We start from the raw sequence: 26813 nt of genomic DNA, 5'->3' as shown, positions 1-26813 counted from the left end.
TAAAGAATATTGAAATGCAGTTCATAACCTAATATTGCAACCTGTTAGACATTAGTTACCCAGTGAACCTCTGGGTAAACCTTCTGGGGCTTTCTATTGGCAATGGTCTCACTCGCTGAAATAAGGACTGACCCTCTGATCTGTTAGTAGTTGCAAGACAGTTGGCAGCTTCTCACTGGAAAAGAAAAACATGCCCTAAATTAGGGGAAATGATTTAAAAAATGGAATGCTAGTGTCTTGGAAAATTAATGCCTCAGGTACATATACAGCAGAATAGATAAAAGGCACTTAGAGATTTGCTGATCATTTAGTCTATATTCAAGTGGTCCCCAAACTTTTTATGCTATGCCCCCCCTTACCCATAATGTAATCTGTCTGCACACACCCCCAGGGGGCTGTAGGCCAGGAGCCAGAGGCCAAGGCTAGGGCCACAGCTGAGAGCCAAAACAGAGCTGGGGGCAGAGCAGAGTTGGGTGGTGCTCGTTCCCTCCCCGCCCTTGTAGGGGCTAGCCTGTCCTGCTGCATCCCCTTAATGTTCTGCCATGTCCCCGAAGGGCAGGGGCACCCCACAGTTTGGGGACCACTGCTATATTCGGACAGAATATTCTTGTGCGCAAAAAAGGCTACATTTGACAAATGTCTTTGGATTCTAATAAGTATAACTAACTTGTGTGGGCTGTACTAGTTAGTCAAGGCAGTATTGTCTCTCAGTTTAAGGCCATGCCAAGAAACAATGTGTCCTGGGTTATATAGGAAAGATCATGTTGTAACATGGGTTACCTTCCACACTGAAAACCTAGTTGATTCTGCTGTTGTGGGAGGTGTCTCTACAGGAAAAGTGTGAAGTTCACTGGCTGAGGTTGAATTCCCAGAGGAGTGAGGGTACGTCTTCACTACCCGCCGTATTGGCGGGTAGCAATCGATTTCTCGGGGATCGATATATCGCGTCTCATCTAGACGCGATATATCGATCCCCGAATGTGCTCCTGTCGACTCTGGAACTCCACCAACCCGAACGGCGGTAGCGAGGTCGACATGGGGAGCCGCGGACATCGATCCCACACCGTGAGGATGGTAGGTAATTCGATATAAGATACTTCGACTTCAGCTACGTTATTCACATAGCTGAAGTTGCGTATCTTAGATCGATTTTCCCCCGTAGTGTAGACCAGCCCAGAGTTTACATCAGTTGTTTGGAAGTTTACTTCCCCACAGCCCTGATGAGCCCTGTCATGCTGCGTTCAGTGCCAAAGGTGCTCTGTGAAAGGAGAAACATTGTCAATGAGTGCCACGGATCCAGGGGACCACTTTCAGCTGCTGCAGCATCCAAGCAGAACAGTTGGCTTGGACTGTGGAAGATAGAGCTACTACCACTGCTGCTGAATGGTAGCATGGCCCAAAGTGCACTGAATGCAAAGAACAAGAGACTGGAGATGAATGAATTCTTCCTGCTTTGCATTATCACGGTTCAATCCCATCTATTTCTGCTATGTACGTGGCAGCAAGCAACAGTCACTGCTATTCCTACACCATCCAGTGCATAACCACCTTCACTAAGCACTCACCATGAGACGGGGGAAGTCACCACATTACCAGAGAAATATTAAATATTTTTTTAATTGCCCAGCAACACAGTTTACAACCCGGGAAGTGGGAGATGGCCCTGAATCATCAGCTGACTCCCATGTAGCAGATTTTGGCTCATCGAGCACATTAGGATGTGATTTTCCATTCCAAGAAAAAATGTCTTCTCCAGCATTGCTGTGCCTCTTGGTTCAGCCTCCAGTGATGTCAACCCAAGACTCCACCAGAGAGCCTGCCATTAGAGGAAAGGCAGGCCCGGCCATTAAAATAAATCAGTCAATCTCATGCTCCATTTTCATATAGCGCATAGGAGAAGAAAGAAATGTTACCAGATTTTCCCGTTATTTTGGGGTACGTTCATTTATTAGGGTTACTCTTCGGGGGAGGAGGGGGTTCTGTAATTCTATCAATGTACTGCTTGGGTCACTTGTGTTCTCATACAGAGCTCTAGTTCTCCCTGCTGCAAGTTCCCTCCCAATGGAGCTATCCTGCAGGACCTAGGTTCCCCAAGGCTGGGTTCTTCCAGCCCCAGAATCAGAGGAACCCCCCCCACACACACACATTAACAGAGCGTGTCTGAGAGGACTGGGTTAATCAGCACTCCCAGGCTGACCCCCTTATATGCCCTTGGACTCAGCAAGCTGGGTTGAACAGCACCTCCAAGCTGTCACCCTCATATGTCCCAGGTTCAACACGTCCCTATCCCCACTTTCACGTTACAATTGTTCTGGTAGTAACCCACGTGATGAGCAAACCCCACAAGATTTTGGGGCACTGTGCAGGGATCTTTAGCTTAGGTACGAGGAGCGTTGCTGCAGAGTGAATGAGGAAGCCAAAAAACAGCCACAAGGGGGAAGGCGAGAGAAAGAAAGGCAACCAGCTTAACCATAAAAATTATTTATTGCCAGGTAATAACCATACAAGGGGAGCCAAGAAAACAAAACAGTTATAATAGTAAATCTAACTTAAATTTGATTATAAAAGTCAGGTTTAGAAAACTATAACTGATCACACAAGTCAGGGTCAGAAGGCTGTACCTAGAGAGAGCTAGGTTCTCACCACTCCATGAAGCTTGAATCGATTGGGGTTCCCACGTGCTGGTGGTAGCTGGGGGTACGGAGTGCTGGAGACAGGCAGAGCCCCCAGCACGATCAGTCAGGAGATGATGAAGTCTCAATGGAACTGATGCAGATTTTGGATCCAGGCATCAGCTAGAGGTTTTGTAGGGAAAGAACAACGGTTCAAGGGCGAACACTAGATTTGTGAGTAAATTTGATGTCTCAATGGAGTACACTAAAGTTATTTTTTTTTAGGCTAGACAATAGGAACTGATCATTCCTAGCTATGGGCGATGTTCCTTCGAGGTAGCTCACAATATAATTAGGCAGCTTCAGTATTTTGGATACCAATAAAGGATTTATTACTAGAATTGGCCTGATAACTACTGAGTTGGGTGTGTGCAGGCGGGTTCATTAACATCTGGAGCAGAGATTCCCCATCATGCAGTGCTTTCCTACATTTCTGGTCCCAGGGTTTAGTATGGTTCTTGCCTTGGAATCTCTGTTCTCCATACTGTATGCTAATGGAGGTGCCTCCCTTTCCCATCTTTGATACAAATGAGGCCGGGGGGGGGGGGTCCTTAATCCTGTCACCCTTGTCCAGAGGGGTTTAGGTGTGTCTTCCACTGTCTTTTCATTGCTTTTTGTAAGTCTTTCTTCTGATCGGCTTTGGTTCAAGCAGAGGCTGGGTGAGGGAAGGTCTTTCGTGAATCAGAGAGGCTGGGTACTGCGTCCTGGTTCCCCAAGAACACAGAGCTGATAGGTAACAAGTCCCCCCATTGATGGGGTGCTTGTGCTGAGCGAGTATCCCCATCACATCCTTACTCTGTGGTACCAGGTCTGATTTTCAGTCCATTGCAGCAGCCACATCAGTCACTGGATCGAGCAAACTAGTAGAACCAGACCAATTGCTAGTATAATTTGGAAACCGATGATCACCACAATGGGGTGAAGCATGATATTCAAAAGACCTGTTGCACTGGGGCTCCACCCAAGCAAAGTCTCCTGTGTTGGCCTGTGTTTTTAACTGTAGCTGCTAGCCTAGAGATCTACTGGTTGTGGTGTTGAATCTCGAGTTTGCCATTTCCCCGCAAAGTTTGGAGCTTCTGCAGCTCAGTTTGTAAGGAAGGATGAGTTAATAGTCCCTTAATGGCAGTGAGACCTATTCCCAGTGACATGGGGGAAACCTCCTTGTAGAGCTCAGGATAGGCTTTCAAATGTTGTACAGTCCATATAGGCACAGTAAACTTACTTACAATAGTAGTTATATTACAGAAACACTGATTAACGTAAGGCACCATGGGTTGTATCCAATGTTCATTAATCAATACAATATTACATCTTGTTCTTACACACACACATGATTTACCAGCACAGACAATAATGGACCCCTCTTCCTGGATAACATTGAAAGAACAGAGAGACTTATTCCCGGGTTGTGGGAAGAAGCATTCATCAGGTTCCTCCAATGCTTGGTCTTCACAGCTATAACCCAAACCTTCTTTTCTCCTACACCCTTTTACATTTACACATTATTTTTCTGCCAGGCCCAAGTGTTAGGATCTCTGGAGTACATTACTGAGTTATCATTAATCTGTAATCCCAGGGGGACTACTGGGTGGATTACTCTAATTTCTTTTCCCGCCACAGTTATCAGGAATAACTGCAAGCTTTGCTGGTGTTGATTGTATGAAGCATTAACTAGTCTCCACCAGGGCCAGATGACTAATTCTTCCTCCATTACATGGGGCCAAATCAAGTTGATTGCCTCCATGGGAATGTGTCCTGCTATGGCTTGCCGAATCATTCTCATGATTACATTCCGGGTGAGAGTCTGAGTTTGCTCAAAGAACAGGAGTACTTGTGGCACCTTAGAGACTAACAGATTTATTTGAGCATAAGCTTTCCTGAGTTTGTTCATACACTGAGGTCAATGAGACATTATTCTGGAGGGACTATACACAAGATGTCATTAAACTCTTCATCTTTTTCTATGAGTCTTTCCCACCCAGGAAATACCTTACTTATTAACTGCTGTTCCTCACTGCTGTTGTTTATTCGCAGGGTCGGCAGTAATTTTGAAGTTACGGAAGAACTAGCTTCTGTGCATAGTATGCATGGAACAACCACAGGTGAAGAGATTTTCAAAGAAGTTGAAAAGTCACTTTCTCAATACAATCTGCAATGGAAACAACTGAAGTGTGTTACAACCTATGGATGTAGAAACATGTGCGGTTCAAAAAAAGGTTTGGTTGGACAAATCTACAAAGCTTGTGAAAGTGCTGGCTGTCCCAAGCCTATGATTCTTCATTGCATTCTTCATCAGCAAGCATTGTGCAGGAAATATTTGGATTTGTCATGTGTTATGGAACCCGTAGTTTCAACCATGAATTTCATTCGCTCACATGGACTTAACCCTTTTCAGTTCCAAGCATTTCTGGTGGAAATAGAATCAGAATATCACAGTTTGCCCTACCACACTTCAGTTTGATGGCTTAGCTGTGGGAAGGTTTTGTTGCGATTTTTCGAGCTTAGAACTGAAACTGAAATGTTCTTAAATAAAAAAACCCGACCTCTACCTTTACTCAGAAACAGTGAATGGCTTTGCACTACCAAGCACATGATTAACTTCAATCTTAGACTACAAGGGGAAAACGGGCTTATGTGTGACATGTACACCCAGGTGAAAGCATTCAGGCAAAAACTAGTTATTTTTGAGTCCCAACTGACGAAGGACTGCTTTGCTCATTTTACATATTGTGAAAAGTTCAACCAAGAAACTGAATCACGATTCCCAACTAGGTTTGCACAAGAAATCATTCTGATTTGAAACTACAGTTCCAGGAGTGTTTCTCACCTTGATGTGAATAAAGGAGAAATGCAGATTGTGATCTCGAAAAACTGCCACCTGAACTTCAAATGGAAGTGATTGACCTGCAATCCAATGACTTGTTGAAGGACAAATATAAGGAAGGAAATCTGATAGAGTTCTATAAATGCCTGTCAAGTGATCAATATGCTCATGTAAAAAACTTTGTCCATGGATTAATGTCAGTGTTTGGCACTACTTATGTGTGTAAAAAAACATTTTTGATGATGAAATATGTGAAATCCAACTACAGATTGACCTTGTCTGATGAACATTTACAATCAATTTTGATGATAGGGAACACTAACTTTGACCACAGCTAAATGCAATTTTGTCAGGTAAACATCAGTACCATTCTTCTCACTAATCCTAAAATAATAATTCTTTTTTAACGATTTTGCATATATTTAATTTTTTCACAGTTCCTTCGGCCCACGAAGCCCCTTCAAAAATCTAATATGGCCCTCATCTCATAAAGTTTGGAGACCCCTGCCTTAAATCACCACTCCTGTAAAACACACAGCACTTGTGAGCACTTATAATACAACAAAGGTAGGTTTATTTAAGTGGGAATAAAGATGTAACTAGAAGTGAGAGAAAGTGATGGAAACAAATGGTTACAACATAAAACAAACTAAAAAAATTAGATGCTGGATCTACATGTCTCAATAGTTCCCTTTCCTAGCTAATAAAGTAGGCTTCTCCCCACCCCTCCACCCCGCAAAGTTCGGTCTGTTCCACAGCTGCCTGGTTTCACAAGAACCATGATCAAAACATTCATGAAACCCCCCTGCTCCTCAAGGGGTTTCTCAGTGAATGGATCCAGAGTGCTTCTCCCTACATTCTGTTATACTGAAAAAGCCTTTTGTCTTTAGTCTTGGCCAGGGCACTCTGCTGGAATGGTCTGGTTCACCTCCCAATGGTTTAGATCATTTGCACTTGGTTTTCCATTGACTGTTCTGGGATGTGGCACGAGTAGGCAATAGAACCTTGCATTACCTCACTGGCTGACTACAGAGGGGTGATGACTCCCTCTTGCTTGAAAGGGTCATCATCAAGACACATTACTCCTGTGACTAATTTCTACTCCAAGTCCATAAAGCAGACTTTCATTATAAATACAGTATCCATAAACATTACCTGCATACACATCTCACAATGATTATGGGTCTTGACAAGTTACGAGCTTTCTGTAGATACCATCACATTCCTCTTTACAGATAAATCTCCTGTAAGACGTTTTTGGTGTGGTGAGCTTTGGTCCAAGGTGAGAGTTATTTGCAAAAAACAGGAAATCCTTTGCCAAGGAGCCTCTGTGTCACAACAGATGCTTAGCAAAATAAATCAGTGGCATAAAATAAAATCCTTTGCCAGGTTCTTCAAAGAAACCTATTGGGTCATCTGCTGTGGATTTGACTGGTATGTATGGTGGCTCCCCATTCTCCTTAGTCTACTCTTGACAACCTGGGTCTCTTCTCTGGAGGCCAGCAACTGAAAAAAAGACTGAAATCCAAATAGACAGAAAATCATCTTTCTTCAATTTACTATCAAATGTTTAGTTACAATTATGACTGGAACTGTTCAGAAATGAATCAAAATTTTCTCCTCTTTCCTTCCCTACTCAGTGCCAATGGCTCCTTAGTGGAAAATAATCATTTAAACCTTAGACGGGACAGGGTTTTACATCTATTTAAAATGAGAGTTGGGCCCAGCGAACTTTGATGGGCTGTAAGAGAGCATGCTGAGAGCCTCCTGTGAGAAAGGTGGGGACTGGCAAGCTTCAACAGATTGAGGAGGGAGTGCTCAGATAAAGAGCCTTTGCCCCTTACAAACTTTTGTACATTTAGATAGTACCCATCCCAAAGAGCTTCAATCTTACTGTTGTCTATATAGGCCTAGCACAATGGGGCCCTGATGTCAGCAGGGGCCTCTCGATGTTATAAAAGAGGCAGAAGAAGAAATCAAGAGCACCAAGTGATGCATGAATAATTTGTTCCAAGCCATCAGACCAGACCTTCTCCAAGGAGGGAGAGCGAAGATCTATGCACCTACTGCAGAGCACTACAACCAAAGCAAGAGCAGTGTGAAAGAGATGGGAAATTGCTGCGATCATCCCAGGTGTTTTAAATGGCATCTAAAATCCCAGCTGTGGGGAGAGATCCGGGAAGCGATGCTTGTTGTGTCCAACGGAGGCGATTCAACCCTACCTCGAATAGCTCGGCTGCTCCCCCCCTGTCCGTGAGCCAGGTGCTCTCCCAGCTCCACGGGGGCCCAGCCCCATACCTGAGTCGCCAGCACGTCCGAGGGGCGCAGGGCGGCCGTTGCGCTCTCCCAGCCCTGGGCCCCCGGGGCCTCCAGCGCTGGGCGGGAAGGGGCTTTCCTGACCCCCGTCCCGCCCGTGGCTAGCCCCGAGGGGACTCCCCATGGGCCAGCCGGCGGGGCCCGGCGCTAGTCCCGCACAGTGCCCCCGGGCGCCCCCTCTCCCCAGCTCCGGGGCGCGGAGCAGCTGCCCGGCCGGCGGAAGCGGGGCTCGGCCAGCGGGCGCTGCGCTGCGCTCCCGGGCACCGCGCGAGCCCAGCCCGTCCCGCACATGGTGCCCGCCCAGGCGGCGGGGAGGGCGCTGGATCCCGGCGCTGGCCGGGAGAGCCCGCTGCGCCCCCGGCGGGCTCGCGGCTGCGGAGGAGCCGGCGCGGCTGCCCTCGGCGCGGTGTCCCGGGGGAGGGCGGGGGGAGGCGGCACACGCGGGCTGGGCTCGGCTCGGCTCCGCCCGCTGCCCGGCTGCGGGGCGCTGTTGCAGGCTCCGGCGGGCGGGCGGGTGGCGCAGCGCGGTGCCCGGGTCTGTGCCGGCGGCGGGCAGGAGGGGCCGCGGGCTCCCCGCGAAGAGGCGGATGATGAACAAGCTCTACATCGGGAACCTGAGCCCCGCCGCCACCGCCGACGAGCTCCGGCAGCTCTTCGGGGACAGGAAGCTGCCCCTGGCCGGCCAGGTCCTGCTCAAGTCCGGCTACGCCTTCGTGGATTACCCGGACCAGAACTGGGCCATCCGGGCCATTGAGACCCTCTCGGGTAAGCGCCCGGGTGCACCGAGGCCAGGGGACCCGCGGCGCCTTGCTCCCCCGAGACTCGCCGGGGAGCGCCCCCGATCCCTGCCCGGACCCTCCCAGCCCTGCCCCGGGACACCCCAGCTGCCCGAGGACCCCTTTCCCCGGGGAGCCCCAGCGCGCCCCTCGCCCGCGCGCCCCCCGGATCCAGCGCCTCCTCCCCAGGGAGCTCTAGGGACCCTCCCCGCCCCTCCCGGGATCCCTTCCTGACCCCCTTCCGCGACCCCCGGCTCCCCCTCCCCCGGGGATCCGCCGCAGGAATCCACTCAGCTCCCCACGCCCTGCTGGCCCCCAGCCCCCCCGGGGTCCTGTCCCTCGCCCCGTGACCCCCCGGCCGCGGCACGCGGGTCCCCCCTCGCCCCGGCCCTGCGGGACCAGCCGCTCCCGCCCCGCTCCCTCGCTTCCCTCCAGCCGGGCTATTTTTCCCTGATTTTTTTCTCCGATTTTATTGAGAGGAGCCGGGGCCCGGGGTCCGCCGTCCGGCCGCCCCCTCGCCACCATCCCGGCCTCGGGCACCTTTTTACGAGGTGCCCTGCCCCAACTCGCGGGGGGCGCGGAGCAAAGAGCGGCCGAGAGGCAGCTGGGGGGCCCCGAGCGAACTGCAGCCCAGCCAGGGAGTTGGAGCCACACGGCAGCGCCAGGCCAATGCAGCCCCAAACACAGGGGACCCTCTGGCAGCCCCGGCGGGCCACTCCGGCCGAGCTGGCGCCCCGTGCCGGGTAGGGGGAAAGGAGAGGCAGGAGGAGAGCAGGAGAAGAGGCATGTGGGGCTGGGCTGCCGGGAGATTGCCGTGGTGTTCCGCCAGCAAGCGAGCGCAGCCCCGCGAAGTCCTGCTAGCTCTGGTTAGCGGAGTGGGCGGCAGGAGCCCTGGGAGTGGAAGCATGGCTGCCCCAGTCCTTCATTTTGAGGGCTCCGGACTCCAGCCTCTCCATTTGGTGCTGCTTGTAAAAATGACTATACTGTTGTCAGGGGCCCCGGACGGGGCCCCCTGGGCGCCCTCCTTCCCCCGGGCAGCACCCCCTGACCCCCCAGCAGGCTGGCCCCCTGCCCCAGGGCTCTCCACGCAGTTCGGGCTGCAGGGTAGATTTCCTGCCCCGGCTCCCAGACCGTGCTTCGGACGATGCTGAGTCTCTGTTGTTGTTGTGTTTTAAAGGTAAAGTGGAGCTGCATGGCAAAGTCATGGAGGTGGATTACTCGGTCCCTAAAAAGCTAAGGTAAATCCCTTTCCATGCATTCTCTGTCTCGAGTCCGTGTGAGGGGCGGCGAGTCCCAGAACGGCTCTGGCTCCTTGGCAGCGGGGTTGTTTGCAAGGGTGCTGAAGGTAGTTGCAAGAGTTGCATTTTTACTTTCATTATGGCTAGCTGCGTGCCCTTAGCCATTGATTTACTTTTGAAGTCTGATGGGCTTTCCTCTCTCCACGCGGGTTGGGATGGAAAGCATTTCTTCCCAGTGCAGTAACTTGTTTACCAAATGCAAAAAGCCCCCCCCCCTCCCCGCTTTTAAAGATCACAATGGTAACAAAGGCTTTGTGGAAGACTTCCTGTGGCAAGTAAGTAGTAAATATTTACTGTGTCAGCTGAAATTCCCTAGCTAAAATTACAATTAGTTAGTTTTTGCTTTTCTTTCCTCTGAAGTGCTTTCTGCTGAGGGTAACAAAATGTCCTTTGGATAAGTTAGTCAATATCTCGCAAGGCTTTGGAGGAACATCTTGATTTGTTTTGAGAGTTAAAGAAGTTAAAAGCCCTTTTTGGCGTGGCAGCTGCTTATGAGCCAAAGTTCTGAAATGTTTGTAACCAAAAGGCACTAGTGTGGGACGTGTGTAAACAGAACTTTCTGGGGATGGCATAGAATCTAATGCGTGTCATTTAGATGGCTGCAGAGTGGTCTGTTCATGCGTGGGCAGATGGGGTCTCTTCTGTCACTGACTTCCTCTTTGCATTTTCCTTGAATTAGTTTTTATGCTGATTGGGCCGTATGACACTTCTTTGCTTGGTCACTATTGTTCCCTCAGGACACAGTATATTCATAAAAACTTTTTGTGGTCATTTTGGTTATGGGTGTGAAGCCCTTGATCCAAATAAATCCAGTGTACTGTCTAATTTGTTATAATGTCATGTAAACAACTTGTAGTATTTTATTAGGGCAGCTGTTTAACACAAACTTTTATAAATGTAAAAGATCTGCTGCCGTCTCTTGCTAAGCCTCTAATATAGCGGTGGGCATTTTTTACCTTGAGAAATATAATTGCAAGCACTGTCACAGATCTGCAGTGGTATCGAAAGGCAGTAGTGATTTTTTCTGAGAGGCCTGCCTCTTGCAGGGATGGTACAGTTGAACTGTATTTATAAGGGGAAAAGGTGTTTTAGAGAGTTTGTGGTAAAGTTTGCGTGTTGATAGATGCAAAACCTTTTGAACAGTGGAGGATTTGCAATATTATCTAGTGTATGTTATTTTTAAGTGTCACAAGATGTGAACTTCACAATGCTCAGAGAGCGTGGGGCAGGGCATCTTTTCATGTGCAGCTTGTTGGTTCTGTTCCTGCTCTGAGTCCCCTCCCCCAGCAGTGGGTAAAGAGAAAGCTTTAAAGCAAATTTCACATTGAAAATGATTTGGTTGCCTAACGGAGAACACAATAGGCTGCAAAATGTGGCTTGCATTAAATGCCAGCTTTGTAAAGAGGTTTTAGCAAAAGAAAAATAATCCAGGCTTTTGTTTCTGCAAGCTGAAGTTTCTCCTTCCTTGTTCTCTTTTAGAATAATAAACACCTAAATATATTTATGTTGCTGATTTGAAGTGTCTTTGAAATGAATCTTTTAACCAGGTTGTAGAATGTGTAATTTAAAAAAAAAAAAGTCTAGAATTTATTCTATAGCTCAGCAGTCAGAGTGTTCTTTGAACATGTGCTCCTGTGAAATGTCTGAAGTGGAACTCAGTGAAAATGCAGGCTTACTGTACAAATTGTATGCAAAGGCTCTTCTTGAATGTGTTAATTTGCTGATGCTGCTTCTTTAGCTTCATGCTGGGTATTTTCAGTGTGATTGTCAAGTATTATTTTTAGAATACGGTACATGGAAAATTAACTTAGGCAGCTTGATGAAATTTGGTGAGAAATGGCTAATGTCTGGCACTGGGTTGATATTGTTTGTTGTTGCTAATGCACATATGTGAAATATGTGACAATGTTCTGGTTTCTTATGCAGTGAGCATGCAGAATTTTACCTGGAAATAAAAAAGATTAACTCTCAAATATTTCAAATAAATTAAATCTTTACAGTAAGTTTTTCTCAGTGTTCTTGCACTCTTAGGACTTCTTTAAGAATGATCGAGCTAGAGCCCAGTTAGTTAGAAGGGCAGTTCTCTGGGGATGTATTAGCTTCCAGGTCTGTTACATATGTTACACAAAGCAAAAAGATGTGAACAGTGAATTCCTCTTTACCTGCAGTAAAAGCTTGGGGATCCCTGAAAAAAAAATCATTGAACAGTTGAGAGAGAGAGAGTCTAATATTTCTTTTGCCTTTTTCTGCTATATGTTCAGCTGTCCCTGAGGGTTCTGTTTCAGTTTGGTTACTTGGTTTTCTCAGATTGTTGAGCTTGTGTTTGGATTTGATCATGTCATTTTTTGATCTCTGAAAAAGCTGTTGTTAATATAAAGGTGTCTTTGGCCTAATATTAGTTAGCTTGGACATTTCATCCTATTTTTTATAACATGGTTTTATTGTGGAATAAAGGCTTACACAGGCTTACATTTAGTTTTTCTTTGTAGAAAATCCACAAACTATTCTAAGACTTGTAAGAATTAGAATTTGTGCAGTGACTTCCATTGATGCAGCAAAACTTCCATTGATGTCAACGGCACCAATATTTGGGGACCCTTAACCTGCACGCACTGCACCCTGCCCAACGCCCCTTGCTCTGGCAAAATTGCCAGTGACTTTGTAGGGAGTTTTGTCTGAGTTAGCTGTGTAGATCTGAAAACTTTCCATGTTACACACAAGCTGATACTGTCCTACAGTTCTGATGCTATGTGAATGTAAAACTATTGAATAAAACTGCAGAGAACTTCCCCTAAATGCTAGCTTTGTCCCAGGTTAATTAGATGTATTATTTTTAAATATTTTGGTCCAAATTTGTTTTGTGTTTTATGGTTTGGTTTTGTTACTTTTTATGTTGTGATATGTTTGGACTGAAAGTGTAGCATTGTAGTGTTTGGATTTAATAAAGAGGGTAAACCTCTGTTATGCCTGTTATTGAAATGTATCTGAAATATGTCTTGATGTGTAAGTAATACGTTTTATTCTCGGTACTGTGTTTAGTTAAAATTTCCTTTAACCTTTTCAAGAATTAGATTTCAAAAACAGAAACAAAAATAACCCTCATTCTCATCTGTATGTTTTTATGTAGCTAAGAAATAGTGTAAAATAGTCAGAAGTAGCACTGCAAACTCCACTTTCTATACACCTCCTCATGGTAATGTCGAAGGGTTGGAGGTTACAGGGCTGGAGGTAGTGAAAAATAGCATGAAGTAGTGCAGAAGAGCTTATAAATTTGTCTTTCATGAGTTAAAAATCAGTAATTGTGTTCTCTCTACTGCAAGGGATTTTTGCCTCCTATAAGAATGTTAAAGAAAACAGTATCCCAATTGTTTTTTGTTTGTATGTACTACATTGTGCATAGACAAACTAATTTAAAAAAACCCACTTTTTATCATGTCAACTTTAAATTCTCTGGTAACAGAGAATGCTTCATTTGCTTAAAATCATATTGTTTCAAGAATTTGCTGAATGAGAAGCTGTGTTTTTAAAAAAAAAAGTGCTGTAATTATGCTTTTTATGCTTTGATTCTTAACTGCAGATGCTGAATACATAGTTAATAATAATAAACATTAGAAAACTGTGAATTGTGAAATATGAACAAAACAAAATCTGTTAATATTAACTTTCATGTAATGTGTATTTGGCAGAAATAAAACAGATTAGTTTAAATAACTCAATTCAATGTTCACAATGTTTTAAATTTCCAGTTCCTTTATTTGAAAAGTCTTCTTTTTTGTTTTCAATATTATTTTTAAAAATCAAAATGTATAACATTAGTATAATCTAGAACAATGCACTGGGTGAGCTAATTAGAGAAGTCTTCAAATCTAATTTAGTAGAACATTTAAAAAAATTACTGTTCTTTTTAATGGCAAAACTTAAGTGGAATATTATATTTGTTAAAGTAAATCAGAAAAGTAAATGTCTAATGCATACAGATCTAGATTTTTGCAATTCAATCAAAGCAATGCAATTAAAAAAAAAAAGACCCTGTTTCTAATAATCTGGAAACCTGCTGCACTTTTATGAAACTTGTCTTCATTTAAAATCCTTCCTTGCCCATGGCATGTCCTGATCCTCTTTTAGTGTTTTCTGTGAATATGGAACAGTTGTTCAGGTGATAGGGGCAAGGAATATCTGCCAGAATTACACTTGTGGATCTAATCTCAGAATGACTAGGAGAACAGTGTTCTTTCACAATTTTCAAAAGGAAAACCCTAGATCTTAGCAACTTTTTAAAATATCAAATTAGAAAATTCCAGGCTGAAAGATACTGTGTCTCTGTAGTGCTGGAATCCCCCATTAAACAGTTTGCTACCCTTTTAAGAGGAAGAGGAACATTAATATGGTGTACAAATGAATTCTGAAATAGAAAACTGTGCAAATGGTTTAAATATATCTAGGTATTTGCTTTAGTTGTTGAAATAATCAAAACACAGAGGTTTTTACAAAGAAAAATGTCCATTTTAGGGGTAGATTTTATTTTTGAAACTTCAAACTAGTTGATGTTTAAGTGTGAATCACCATTCCAGTCTGAAACTGAATGTTCACAACTGCCCCAAGTGGTTAGAGGCTCTGGTCTGAGCTTTGTGTGTAATTGTCATGATTCATTTTGGTGGTGGTAGTTTGAAATAAAGCAATATGTATTTTTTTATAAAAAGGATAGAGGGGGCAGAGTGTTGGGATGGCAGTGGTGGTTAAATATTTTAGCACTACTGTATCAAGGGGCAGATTCACATGGCACAAAGTGTGGACTGCCAGAGGGCTAATGTCATGACCATCCGGTTGTTGTTTTGTTTGTCCCTGACCTGTATAATTGTGACAAAAATGATTTACATGCAAAATGATCCTGTTTAGTGCTTTAGCTAAGGAACCTCTCCCTCGATCAAGAGAAGTCCAATCAGGAGACATGACTGACACTTTTACATCTTTAGTTTCTCCCGCTTGCCTCCTTCTTGCACATACACACACAAGTAATTCTGTGTGGGATGCAATGGAAGAAATATGACTTTGCTGATCTGGGAATGTTTGACTTTTCCAAAGCCCATTCATGCCACATTTTTCAAATATTAATCAAAGATTTAAATGTCACCTGCCCTTCTGGATTCCTAGAAAGGGGCAGGATGGACCTGAGTCATTTAGTGTTAAAAAATGTACCCGAGAATTTTACAAAATGGAATCAAAGGATTCATATAGATACTGAGAGGGTCTTCTGGCTGCTGTGTGAACTGAGTCTCAAACCAATTTGCGCTCTGTCTACAGAGCACAGCTAACTGTATATGGAATATCATTTATATCTTCTTAAACAGCCATGATTTAGTCACAGTTAGACATGAATTAACTGGTTTATGGAAGAATGATGAAATTGAATGTATTTTAAAAATAATACATACCTTCCCTATAGCAGTGAAGGGAATTGTAATTAGTTGGCATTTGGACTGTGTTTTGAAAATGTGAATTGCTGCATGTGCCGAGTATTATTATTTTAGCAAAACAGAATGACACTTAGCGGGACCCAGGACTGAAAATATTTATTTCCTTCCCCCCCCCCTCAAAGCTCACTGTCATTAAAACACTTTTTAAAAAGCTCTTTTACTTTATACTTCCACTGGTTGCTTTTGCAAACTTATAATTTGCATTTGGTGGCATGTATGGGTTCTATTTTGGGCAGCCAAATTGCAATGTTCTTCCAGCATTATTTTTAAGGTTTTCTTTTTCCTCTTCTGATTGTGAACTTCATTCTGGTTTTCCACATATTGTACCAGTGAGAGGGAATAGTTGCAATTTTTGTGTATGATGATGTGGGAGAGAACTGGAGAGCCTATCACATGGGATTCCCAAATGGAGGAAAAAAGCTTGAGTGGTTTGCTCCATTATCTTGCTTCAGACCTTGCTTTTAGTAAATGCCATTTCATCAGGCAGGATAGTCCATTTTAAACTAGTGAAATGTACTTTTCCAAGAGGTTTTCTTCATTTCAAATTATGCCTTACATGATGCTTATCTGTGCCATACTCTAGTATGCTGGGGTTTGTTTCTTGATGACAAGATGTTCTCTTTTTTTTAATAAGCATTCCACATGCTGCTGAAGAAGTCTAAATGTCTAGAATGGAATTAAGTTACAAGTCTCCGTGTCACTGTGAATAGGCAGCTATTCTCCTTTTACTATGTGTGTGTAACTTCTTTGAGTGTCAGGTACACATGTTTATGGAGAGGAGATTAGACCACTGTGTAAAACATACCAATCTTTATCTTTATCAGCTTGCTGGAAACCCATGAATACCTATTTGCACAGACAGACTATTGTAAATTCACCTGCTGAACCTCTGAATCTATAGTTTAGCGTTCTCTCTCTGCTTGTTTAAAGCAAAACGTAAACTCTTGAAGAATCTATCTCAGAAATACATCTATACAAATATTGTGGCTCATCTGTTGTGTGTATGTGTTCCTCCTCTCTTCCTATCACCAGCATGTGGAAGGCTATGTCTTGATAGGGGTCTGATTTGTGTCAATGGATGTATTATCCTGTCATAATCAGGAAAGGTGTCTACTGGGAATAAGAGTAGAGTGTTACAATTCCTAAAGAGCAACACACTGTTTTCTCCAAATGCCTTACTTGGGGCTGTCTGGGGCTGAAAGTTCTGTGAAATGTGAGGAAGGAGCTTATGAAAAAGTAGTTCAGCAAAGTAAATTGTCTGTAGTGGCAACAGAGAGACAAGGTGGGTGAGAACATGTATTTTATTGGACCAACTTCTGTTGGGGAAAGAGACAAGCTTTCCAGCTTGCCCAGAGCTCTTCTTCAGGTCGGTGAAAGATACTGGTAGTGATGACAGGTTTTCACGTGTCACTTCTCCATTAGCCTGTTCTTTCCCCATTTTCCTCTTTGTGTTGCTGTTGGGGTGTGAGAATTGGAAGTAAAACTGAGAGAACAAGCCATTTATATTGTACTCCCATCCATCTCCCCATCCCTTTGCCTTCAGATAGCATAAGAAAAAAATCACTTATTTTTATAAAGTCAGTAGGGGATAGTTTGTTCCAGAAGCTGTGGTAAACGCCAATCCTAAATTAAGAAGCTCATTAAGTCACTTAAGCACACGGTTACTGGAAATTTTATCCATACAGTATATTGATCTAATCTGGAGGCAAAATACAGACTAGAGAGCTACAAGGAAACGTCCACCCAGGCCACCTTAATTCCTATCTCAGGTAGCTAGTTTAAGTGATCTCCAAACAGCTTTCAGTGTAATTGTATTAGAGACTCTCTCTCTACAAAGTGACCTGCTTTGATTGGTTGCATGCAATGTTGTTGTGGTACTATAGCTCTGGAATGGCAATCTTTTCCATAGACGGGGGAGGAGGAGGGGTAAAGCACCTATATTTAGTAATGGTTAAAAACTAACATTACAGAGAGTTTTTGCCCGAGCCAGCAAAAGTTGGCATCTGTAATTTGGAGGAACTTGATTCCTTCGAGGAAGGAATCTCTCTGGTATGTTATAGCTATGTGCACTGATGCAATTTGTTTAATATAGATTGATCTCTATTTCTCTCTATTTCATATACCTCCCTAGCTGTACAATAGGGATAACAATATTATTTTCTTTCCCCCACCCCACCCTCTTATCTGTCCTGTTTGTTCAGCCTAAGAGCTGTTTAGGGAGGCACGATCTCTTATTTTGTATGCGTACAGCACCAAGCACAGTGCATGGCACTACTGTCAGACAATCAGAATACCAAGCCCCAGTGGCTATAAGCTTGATGTTTGTGGGGTGTATTGCTGGAAAGAGATCCAGCCAGCTACATCCTTCTGGGGAGACGTGCCGCTTGCTGCAGTGAAGTCTGCAGACATGCGAGATTTGTTCAGATGAGAAATGCGTAAGTAAGAAGCGAAGATTTTCATTCCACATTGAGGGAACTGATGCATGCAGCTGGCACTCCTGTTTCTCCACCCAAATTCTCAGGGGCCAGTGAGCAGTTTAATGCTGAAGTGGATGGTCAGAGTTGAGGACATGGCTGGTCTCCCACAGAGCTGCTTGTCACTGCTGTCCAATTCCCTAGGCCTTGGGTTATGGTGTGGAGATGGTGGCAGGGTGACCCGCAGATAGCTAGCAGGCTACTAGTGGAACCTCCACTATGGTTTTTACAAGGTGGCATGAAGCCGGGCTCGTCTGCTGCCGGCTGCGCCTGTAGAGCAGGCTGTGGAGGCTGCTCGCAGCCCTGGTCAGAGGAGAAGTGTTACAGGAATCCTTGCTTGATGAGCTCCTGCTCTGGTTAGAGTGGAAGCTGTTTAGCCTGGAGTGACATGTGCCCTCGCAACACCTCTTCTCCAGATCCACAGCCCACTTGGCACCTTTCCTTCTCTCCTCCTCCCTTCACCTCTGCTGCCTCCGGATGCCTGCTCCGGCTCCAGCAAATTAACCCCCACTCACAGTGTCAGGAAACCATTCTCCTGCCACCTCCTTGCTCCCGCACTGGCTCCTGGGGGCCTCTCCTGCACCATCTACAGTCGGGCTGCTCAGACGCCTTCCAGCCTCTCTCCCTGCACAAGCCTTTCGCTCCTGTCTGCCTTCCCCTCCCTGCTTATACCTCTTTGCCTCCATCCAAGTAATCTGCCCTTAGCCTTGGCAAGGCCAGTTCCCACCCTCCAGACTCAGCTGGTTCTTCCTGCCTCTCTCTGGCTTCCTTATTGGCCCCCCCCCCCAGGCCTGGGTCAAGCAGCTCACTGCCCTCCTTGCTCTTTAGACCTGGCTTTACCAGTCGCTGCTCTGAGTTCCTTCTTCCTGGCCTCATCTTTCTTTGTTCTTCCTCTTTCCCCCTTCTCCCAGGACTGCCATGGCAGGGATAGTCTGTGTGGTCAGCCCCTCTGGGCACCAGCCCTCTCCTCCTTCCATGCTCCAGTTGCTCGGGGGAAACTCCTCCCTACCTGCCCTGCTCTCACTGCCATTCAGTCCTGGCATGGCTGCCTCCTGAGCACTCTCTACTGAGTGTACTGGAAAAAAAGCAGGCTCCTTGCTCGCATCCTCTTCTGTCAGCTTGTTCCCCCTTTTTTAGAGCAGCCCCGCCCCCTTGAGCCCAGGTCTGTCACCTTCAGCGATTCCTGCATGCCCAGCCCCAACCCCCTCTGCTCGCCCAGCCCCTCTGCTTTGTCCACCTCACCAGCATCTGTGGAGAGAAGTGACCGGATCTGGGGCGAGCTACTTCCTGTCACCCTGCTCCACCCTCTCCTCCTTCATTCTGGTTCCTGACACTGAGGTTTCTATCTCACCCCGGACCCTCTCTCCTCCACCTGCAGGCTCTTCTTGCTCCCCCATTCACTGCGTCCCCCTTCACTTCCAGCTACCTTCCTGGATGTTCTCCTGTGCTCTTGTTTCCTCCTCCCTCTCCAAACATCATCCCATTTCCCTCCTCCCCTCTCGTCCCCAAATGTGCCATCCACAGCCCCAGCTTTGACCTTCTCCCCTCTCATTTCTTTTTGGGCCCCTCTGCCACCTGGCTTCTGTTCTGTCACCCTTCCCAAATGACTTGCCAGTGGGTGAGTCAGGTTCTGGCCACATGCCCTGCTCGGGGGAGCCATTATGCTAGCTCTGTGCCACCTGGGGTTTCTCTCTAGACAGGGCCAGTTCCCAGCTGGCCAGAAGTGAAGGGTTCCTGTCCTCTGTGTGCCGGCAGAGCCGCTCTAAGGGGCTGTAGTGGAGCAGAAAGTGTGGCCCCTTGTGCCTGCAGCTCCCTCCTATCTCCATGGTACCAGGTGAGCCCCCTGCATTCAGAATCCCCCTTAGAACTCACTCCTCAGACACCAGTAATTGCCCACCGTGGTAAGGCGCTGCCATGCCCTTCGTCGTCTGAGACTGGCTCTCTCAAAGGATAGAGCCTTTGCCCACCAGCCGTCCTGGGCATGGTGTCTCCACGTGGTTTTTCCTGGTTTTCTTTGGCTGGCCCCTAGGTGGGTGTGGGGGGGTTGAGGGGTGAGGGAGGACAGGGAGTGGAGGAAGCGCGTTCCCCCCCAAGATATTGGTGCCAGGGCTCAGCAAGCACAGAGGCCACCCCAGGCTGTGGGCACCACTGTAGCTCAGCCACCTGAAAGGGTCAGAGAGGGTTGAGATGGCTTTGCACCCGTTAGCACAGCTGGCACTGGAGGAGCTCATGCAGTGCATGATGCCATAAAACGCTGCCCCCTAGGAATTCCAGGGGAAACGTGGCTTCCTGTATCACTGCCTACTCAGGACTATGCCTTAATGGCACGACCCAGCTCCTAGATTACAAGCTCCCTGGGGAATGGACTACATCTTGTTTGTGAGCCTATGGCCATAGTCTCCAGAGCAGTGGCCCTTTATTGTGTAGCATGAGGAATCCTGCAAGGTGCTTGTTGATTAATATCCATTCGCCAGCCCTTAATTATGGAATCCTGAACATCCTGAGTATAATTTTATGAATGGCCTTAGACAGCTTGAGAATGAAACAGTACCATGTGGCCTTTGTGACATTGCAAGCTACTGAATGAATGTGTGTTGGTGGGGAGGGGGGCAGGGAGGAGCTGGCATTGTTATGCAAACGGCGGAGTTTGAAAATTGTTTCCTCAAAGGCTTGACATTAGTAGGGCCTGTGAAAGTCAGGCAAAGAACAAACACAGCCGGATGGTTTGATGTGGATATGATCAAGAAAATACATGCTACCAAATTAACCTCCCCCACACCCCCCAAAAGAAAAAAAAGAAAAAATGGTTTGAGAAGGGAAATTGGCATTCTGAATCCTAAGTGAATGACAAGGACTTCTGGGTTACTCCAGAGCTATTCTTACACTGAAATACTTGACACAACATTTTGGCAGGAATCTCAGGTGAGCAGCGAATATTGAATTCCTGATGACAATAGAAGATACATTCCTTGTTTTCCAAGTGGAATGTACAAAGAGGGACTCTAACCACGTGCTTCTTGAAAGTGCAGACTTCTCTGTGTATTGACATGTATCAGTGTAGTGGGGTGGTCACCCGCTCCTGCCCTGAAGGGCTTGAAATCAGCCCTGGGAGAGGGCTCAGACTGTGAGAGGGCTGCTGATAGGAAAGCAGCAAGCCTCCGCTGATTGGGGAAACAGCCACAGCTGTGGCCACGCCCCAATCAGGCCACAGCTGACCCTATAAAAGGCCAGTGAGCCAGGCGCTGGCAGAGAGTCTCTCTCTACCTGTAGAGGGAGACGGACCTGGCTGCAGGGACCTGAGCAGAGTACCTGAATGGAGCAGGGCGGGGGAAAGGCAGAGAAGCTGGGGAGCTCCAGCCTGGAGAGCCCCAGGTTGCAGCCTAGCAGAAGGCCAACGGGTACTGGGGGTTGCGGAGGGCAGCCCAGGGGTAGGCAAAGGCAACAGGTCCAAACCCAGCCTTGCGGGTGATGAGTAGGCTGATACTGCAGTCTGCCCCAGGGCGTGGGGCTAGATGGTGACTGGCAGTAGCCTTACGACTGAGGTGATGTGGGGATTCCCTGGGGAGGGGAGACCCTGAGAGTGAGGGGTTACTGCAAGGGGGCAGCACCCCAGATAACGGGGCACCGGGTCTGGGAGGGACACAGGGGCCAGTGGCAGCGGGACACTGGCCTGCAGAAAGCACTCCTGAGGCTGGACAAGCTAATTCCCTGAGAGAGGGGGTGAGTCCCACACCATCACAAGCAGTTTACTGAAGGAGACCTGCTTCTGTCTCTGGACTCTTCGGTGTCCATGGGACTGACGACTTCAGTGCTTTTACATCGAAGCAGATCAGAGTACAGCACATAATTGGTGTTGCAGAGTGTAGTGTTTTCTGATACCACTGAAAATCTTAGATCTGGTGTAAGATACAGGGAAGATGCCTAGAGTGAAATTAGAGTATATACTTTAGTATATATTCACCATTAATGAACTATTAAAGAGTAAATCAGAAACACCATTATTCCGATGTGCAGCAATCTCGAAATTTTATAACAAGGGGAGTTGTCACAAGTCAGTTACAAAGTCCAAACCAGTTTTTATACATCTATATGCACACACACTTGGTGCTTTAAAAGGGCCATTTTCACAAAGCTGAAAACAATTATGAGCCTAATAAGTTGGGAGGAAGAATTTAATCAGAAAAATGTGAATGATAAGTGGGAATTGTTTAAGAACACTTACGAGATGCCCAAAAAGCCACAATTGAGGAAGAAGGGCCATACTGGTTTAAAAAATGACCTGGTTTAGCGGGGAAGTGAAGGCAGCTGTACAGAACTCTGTGTGTGTGTGTGTGTGTGTGTGTGTGTATGTATGTATGTATGCACATATACAAATGGAAGAAAGGGGAAGTTGACAGTAATGAGTATAAATCAGAAGCTAGGAATTGTAGAAATTTTGATAAGGGAACCAAAGGGAGACAAGGAGAAATCCATGGCCAACAGAGTTAAGAACAATAAGGAGATTTTTAAAGTATATTCAGAACAAAAAGAATCCTGACAATGGTACTGGTCTGTTACTAGATGGAAATGATAGAATTATCAATAATAATGCAGAAACGTTAGAAGTGTTCAATAAATATTTCTGTTCTATATCTGGAGAAAAAACAGATGATGCAGTCTCATATGATAGTGATAACACTCTTTCCATTCCACTAGTCTCTTTGGAGGATATTAAATAGCAGCTACTAGAATTAGACATTTCAAAAAAAGCAGGTCCAAAAAAACTTGCATCCAAGAGTTTTAAAAGAGCTGGCTGAGGAGCTTGCTGGATCATTAATGTTGATTTTCAATAAGTCTTGGAACTTCCAGAAGACTGGAAGAAAGCTAATGTTGTGCCAATATTTTAAAAGGGTAGATATGATCACCCATGGAATTGTAGGCTTGTCAGTTTGGCATTGATCCTGGGCAAGATAAAGGATGTGATTAATAAAGAATTAAAGGAGGATAATATAATTGTCAGTCAGTGTGAGATTATGGCAATAGATCCTGTCAAACTAACTTGATATATTTTTTTGATGAAATTACAAGTTTATTGATAAAGGTAATAGTGTTGATGTAATAGACTTTTGTAATGTGTGTGACTTGGTATTGCATGAAATTTTTATTAAAAAAACTAGAAAGATATCAAATTGACGTGGCACACATTAAGTGGATTAAAAGCAGGCTGATGAATCTCAAAAATGTAACCGTAAACGGGGAATTGCATTGAACAGGTGTGTTTCCAGTGGGGTCCTGCAAGGATCAGTTCTTGGCCCTATGCTTTTTTACATTTTTTATTAAAAACCCAGAAGAAAACTTAAAATGATCACTGATAAAGTTTGCAGATGACACAAAAGTTGGGGTAGTGGTAAAGAAGAGGGAAGATCACTGGTACAGAGCAATCTGAATTGCTTGGCAAACTGGGCATAGGCAAACAATGTGCATTTTAATATAGCTAAATGTAAATGTATACATCTAGGAACAAACCATGCAGGCCATACTTACAGGATGGGGGACTCTATCCTGGAAAGCAGAGACTCCAAAAAAGATTTGTGGTTGTGGTAGATATTCAGCTGAACATGAGCTCCGAGTGCGATGCTGTGGCCAAAAGGGCTAATGCGATCCTGGGATGCATAAACAGGGGAATCTTGAGTAGGAGTAGACAGGTTATTTTATCTCTGTATTCGGCACTGGTGCGACGGCTGCTGGAATCCTATGTCCAGTTCTGGTGTCCACAATTCAAGAAGGATTTTGATAAATTGGAGAGGATCAGAGAAGAGCCACCAGCATGATTAAAGGATTAGTAGACATCTTATAGCGATAGACTCAAGGAGCTTAGTCTATTTAGTTTAACAAAGAGAATGTTAAGGGTTCACTTGATCACAGTCTGTAAGTACCTATCTGGGGAACAAATATTTACTAATGGGCTCTTCAGTCTAGCAGAGAAATGCCTAACACAATCCAATGGCTGGAAGTTGAAGCTAGACAAATTCAGACTGGAAATAAGATGTCAATTTTTAAGAGTGAGAGTAATTAACCACTGGAATAATTTACCAAAGGTCATGGTGGATTCTCCATCACCGATAACTTTGAAATTGGCTGTTTTTCTAAAAGCTCGGCTCTAGGAATGATTCTGGGGAAGTTCTCTGGCCTGTGTTACACAGGAGGTCAGACTAGATGATCACAATGGTCCCTTCTGGCCTTGGAATCTATTAATCTATTTCTTACATCGGGACTGTAGCTGAAGGATGCTGTGAAATATACTCCTTCCTTTCTGGATTATGGTGCCGCAGGAATAAGACTGCAATAGAATTGACAGATACTTTCTGTGCAGCACATAACCACTGTTCTTACTGTGATGTTTCTTTGTTAAATTTATCTGATAGAAAAACAGCTTTTCTGATAAGTGTGTATTGAGATCTCTGTGGGTATAATATGCCCTTCCTGGCTGCTCTTCAAATTCCTTGATTGCAAACTGCAGTGGGTGTCTGGAGTGTGAAGGAAATCTGTACCGAGCACATCTATGTATCTGCGTTATATTTATCCCTAGCTCAGTTTGACACTTCCACTGCTATATTTCAGCCTAATTTTTACAGTCAAATTCATACCTCTAAATAAAGATTTATGAAAGAAATGTTACTAAAGTCTTACCAATAGTTGCACTTGAATGAAAGGAAGGTGTAGCAAGAGAGATGCCATGATGGCATCTAGTCCTAATTTTAATAAATTCTGTATGTAAATAGCCTTATTTTCATACTGTGTTAAAAATCCATACGTATCTTTAAAAAACCAACCTCACATGTTAGATGAAATCAACAAGATGGTTGCTGAGTACAGACATTTAGGTGACTCTGTTGTTTGTACCTGTTTGCAGTTCCTGGATGTTCTGATAGCATTTGTGTTTTTTCCGAAGAGAAGTGGCTTGTTTCTGTTCCAGAGTACATCGAACAGCCTTTGCACTGGCCAGCTTGTGTTATTTCATTTGCTTTTATTGTCTACAGATCTAGCCAGCTATCGTTTGCCAGGTGCATGGAGATTATCTCTCACTTGTTTTATATTTTTTGTTTGCACAATAACCAAAGATCGCTCCCTCCCTCCCCTCTAATGAAGATTAAGACTTTTTACACACAATTCCTCTACCAGCTGCCAGAGTTGTTTTGCCATCTTTGAAACTGGGTGAGGTCTCATTTTTCCAGGTCTGCTCTGTTGTGGTTAGACATGGCCTATAAGTCGAAAATGTATCTATCTATCTATCTTTTTTTAATCACAGATTTTCCATGAAAGGTGCCACCTACTGTCCTGTACTAGTGGCCAGATTCCTTTCAAAGTCAAATACAATGTGAAAGGGTCTATTTGGGTTCAGCATTCTACCACTGAAAAAGAAGACCAAGCCTTGACTTTGCAGCAATTCTCTAAATGTGTGTGTGTGTGTGTGTATGCACAGTTTTAAGATGACAGAAAATGTATCTGATCGCACCTACAATGAGCCCTGCAGTAAGAGAATGCGGCTTTCATTGCTTCAGCTTTTTCAGCTCCATTGTTGATTTGATTGCTCAAAACATTAGGCCTTGTCTTTATTTCAAAGGTGTACTTCTACCAGCAAATCCTCCCAGGGTAGATGATGTTCTACTAGCAATAAATGCTTTGTCTGGTCTGACTTATTCCAATTCCCTGAGCAAATTAGTTATACTAGCACAGGAGTATGTTGTTGCATAGCTGTGTCTACACTAGGGCTTGTGCCGGCACAAGCCCGGTCAGCAAACAGTCCCACTCCTAACCAACATAAGCAAGATGGTGCCGGCAAGCCTTTGATGTGTAGACTGGGCCTGAGACAGTCTGGCACAGCCTCACTCTCCCCCTGAAGTAGAATTGTCCTGTTGATCACACAGAGAAGTGAGGGAGCAGCAGGGATTGAGCAAGGGAGGCTCATGGAGAGAAGAGGCCAGGAAGGTCGTTGAGCAGGTCTGGGGAAGGAAGATGCCCCAGAGTGTAGTTTAACACAAAACACCCTAGGAACTTTCAGTCCCAAGTAATAACGTGGAGCTGTCAGTACGTTACATACAACAGGACAAGATACTGCACTGCAGATAAGTAAGGGCAAGTGCCATCCCCTATGCCTGCCCCATGCCCTCTTCCAGGGGACGGAGGTAAAAGCATTCAGTGGCTATGTCTTCCCTGCAATTAGACACCTGTGGCTGGCCCATGCCAGCTGGCTTGGGCTTGGGCTAAAGGGCTGCTTAATTGCAGTGTAGAGGTTCAGGCTCACGCCAGAGCCCGGGCTCTGGGACCCTTGCAGGATGCCATTGTCAGTGTAAGCAGAGCCTCGGAGGAGTTGTAGATCCACTAGTCTGAGCCTAACCCCTCCTCTGCCCGGCCTCTGTGTCAGCAGGACCTCGCCCTAGAGCAGGGCTGCCAGATGCATGGAGAGCAAATGGGGGCTCGTGGCTATGCCCCCCCAGCGCCTGGATACAGCACCTGATCTGCTGTGGATACTCTTGGGCTATGGTCAGCACTGGGCCCTGCATACAAGAGCCCCTCCCTGTTCAGATCCTCTCTGGATCCCTCACGGAGTAGGGCTGAGGATTAACCCCTGCCAAGGGCCTGTTGGCAAGGCAGCATTCCTCCTGTGCTTCCATTAGGAAAGAGTCTGTGTCTCTCCTTCCCCACTGAGGCCGTTTGCATTCCTAATGCCCACTGGGGCCGTCTGTTCCTAATACGGCCCCAGAGTTTCAGCCTGGTCCTGTAGCTTCCCATGTCCCCCAGAACGTCCCCTGGGGCACGGAGCGGGGATCACCTAACTTGGACCTACCACGCCGGCCTCGTGTTGGTAAGCTGTCGGGTACGGCTGCTTGGAATAAGGGATCAGCTGCCATGTGCTTGTCTGCACTGTCCTCTGCTGGACAGACCTGCCCCAGGCTATGGGACTGTCCAGGGGCTGCCCTGTTGGCATAGGCCCTTGGC

General features: G+C 45.7%; 1 protein-coding gene across 3 annotated transcripts in view; it reads left to right on the top strand.

Moving 5' to 3' along the window:
- The first annotated feature begins 8307 nt into the window (after positions 1 to 8307).
- Positions 8308 to 26813, top strand: part of IGF2BP2 (insulin like growth factor 2 mRNA binding protein 2) — a 101484-nt gene continuing 82978 nt past the window's right edge. For 2 of the 3 annotated variants that reach the window (XM_039488297.1, XM_039488296.1), the window contains exons 1-2: positions 8308 to 8577; positions 9766 to 9826. In XM_039488297.1, the coding sequence (XP_039344231.1) occupies positions 8400 to 8577; positions 9766 to 9826 (239 nt within the window). In that variant the 5' untranslated portion in view covers positions 8308 to 8399. Of the gene's footprint in view, positions 8578 to 9526; positions 9548 to 9765; positions 9827 to 26813 lie in introns of those variants that run through there. The other variant, XM_039488299.1, reaches the window with a different exon arrangement.

This window comes from Mauremys reevesii, linkage group 9 (assembly GCF_016161935.1).
Source record: "Mauremys reevesii isolate NIE-2019 linkage group 9, ASM1616193v1, whole genome shotgun sequence".
Lineage (NCBI taxonomy): Eukaryota > Metazoa > Chordata > Testudines > Geoemydidae > Mauremys > Mauremys reevesii.
The sequence above is the reverse complement of the archived record's forward strand: the minus strand, read 5'-3'. Positions and strand labels throughout refer to the sequence as shown.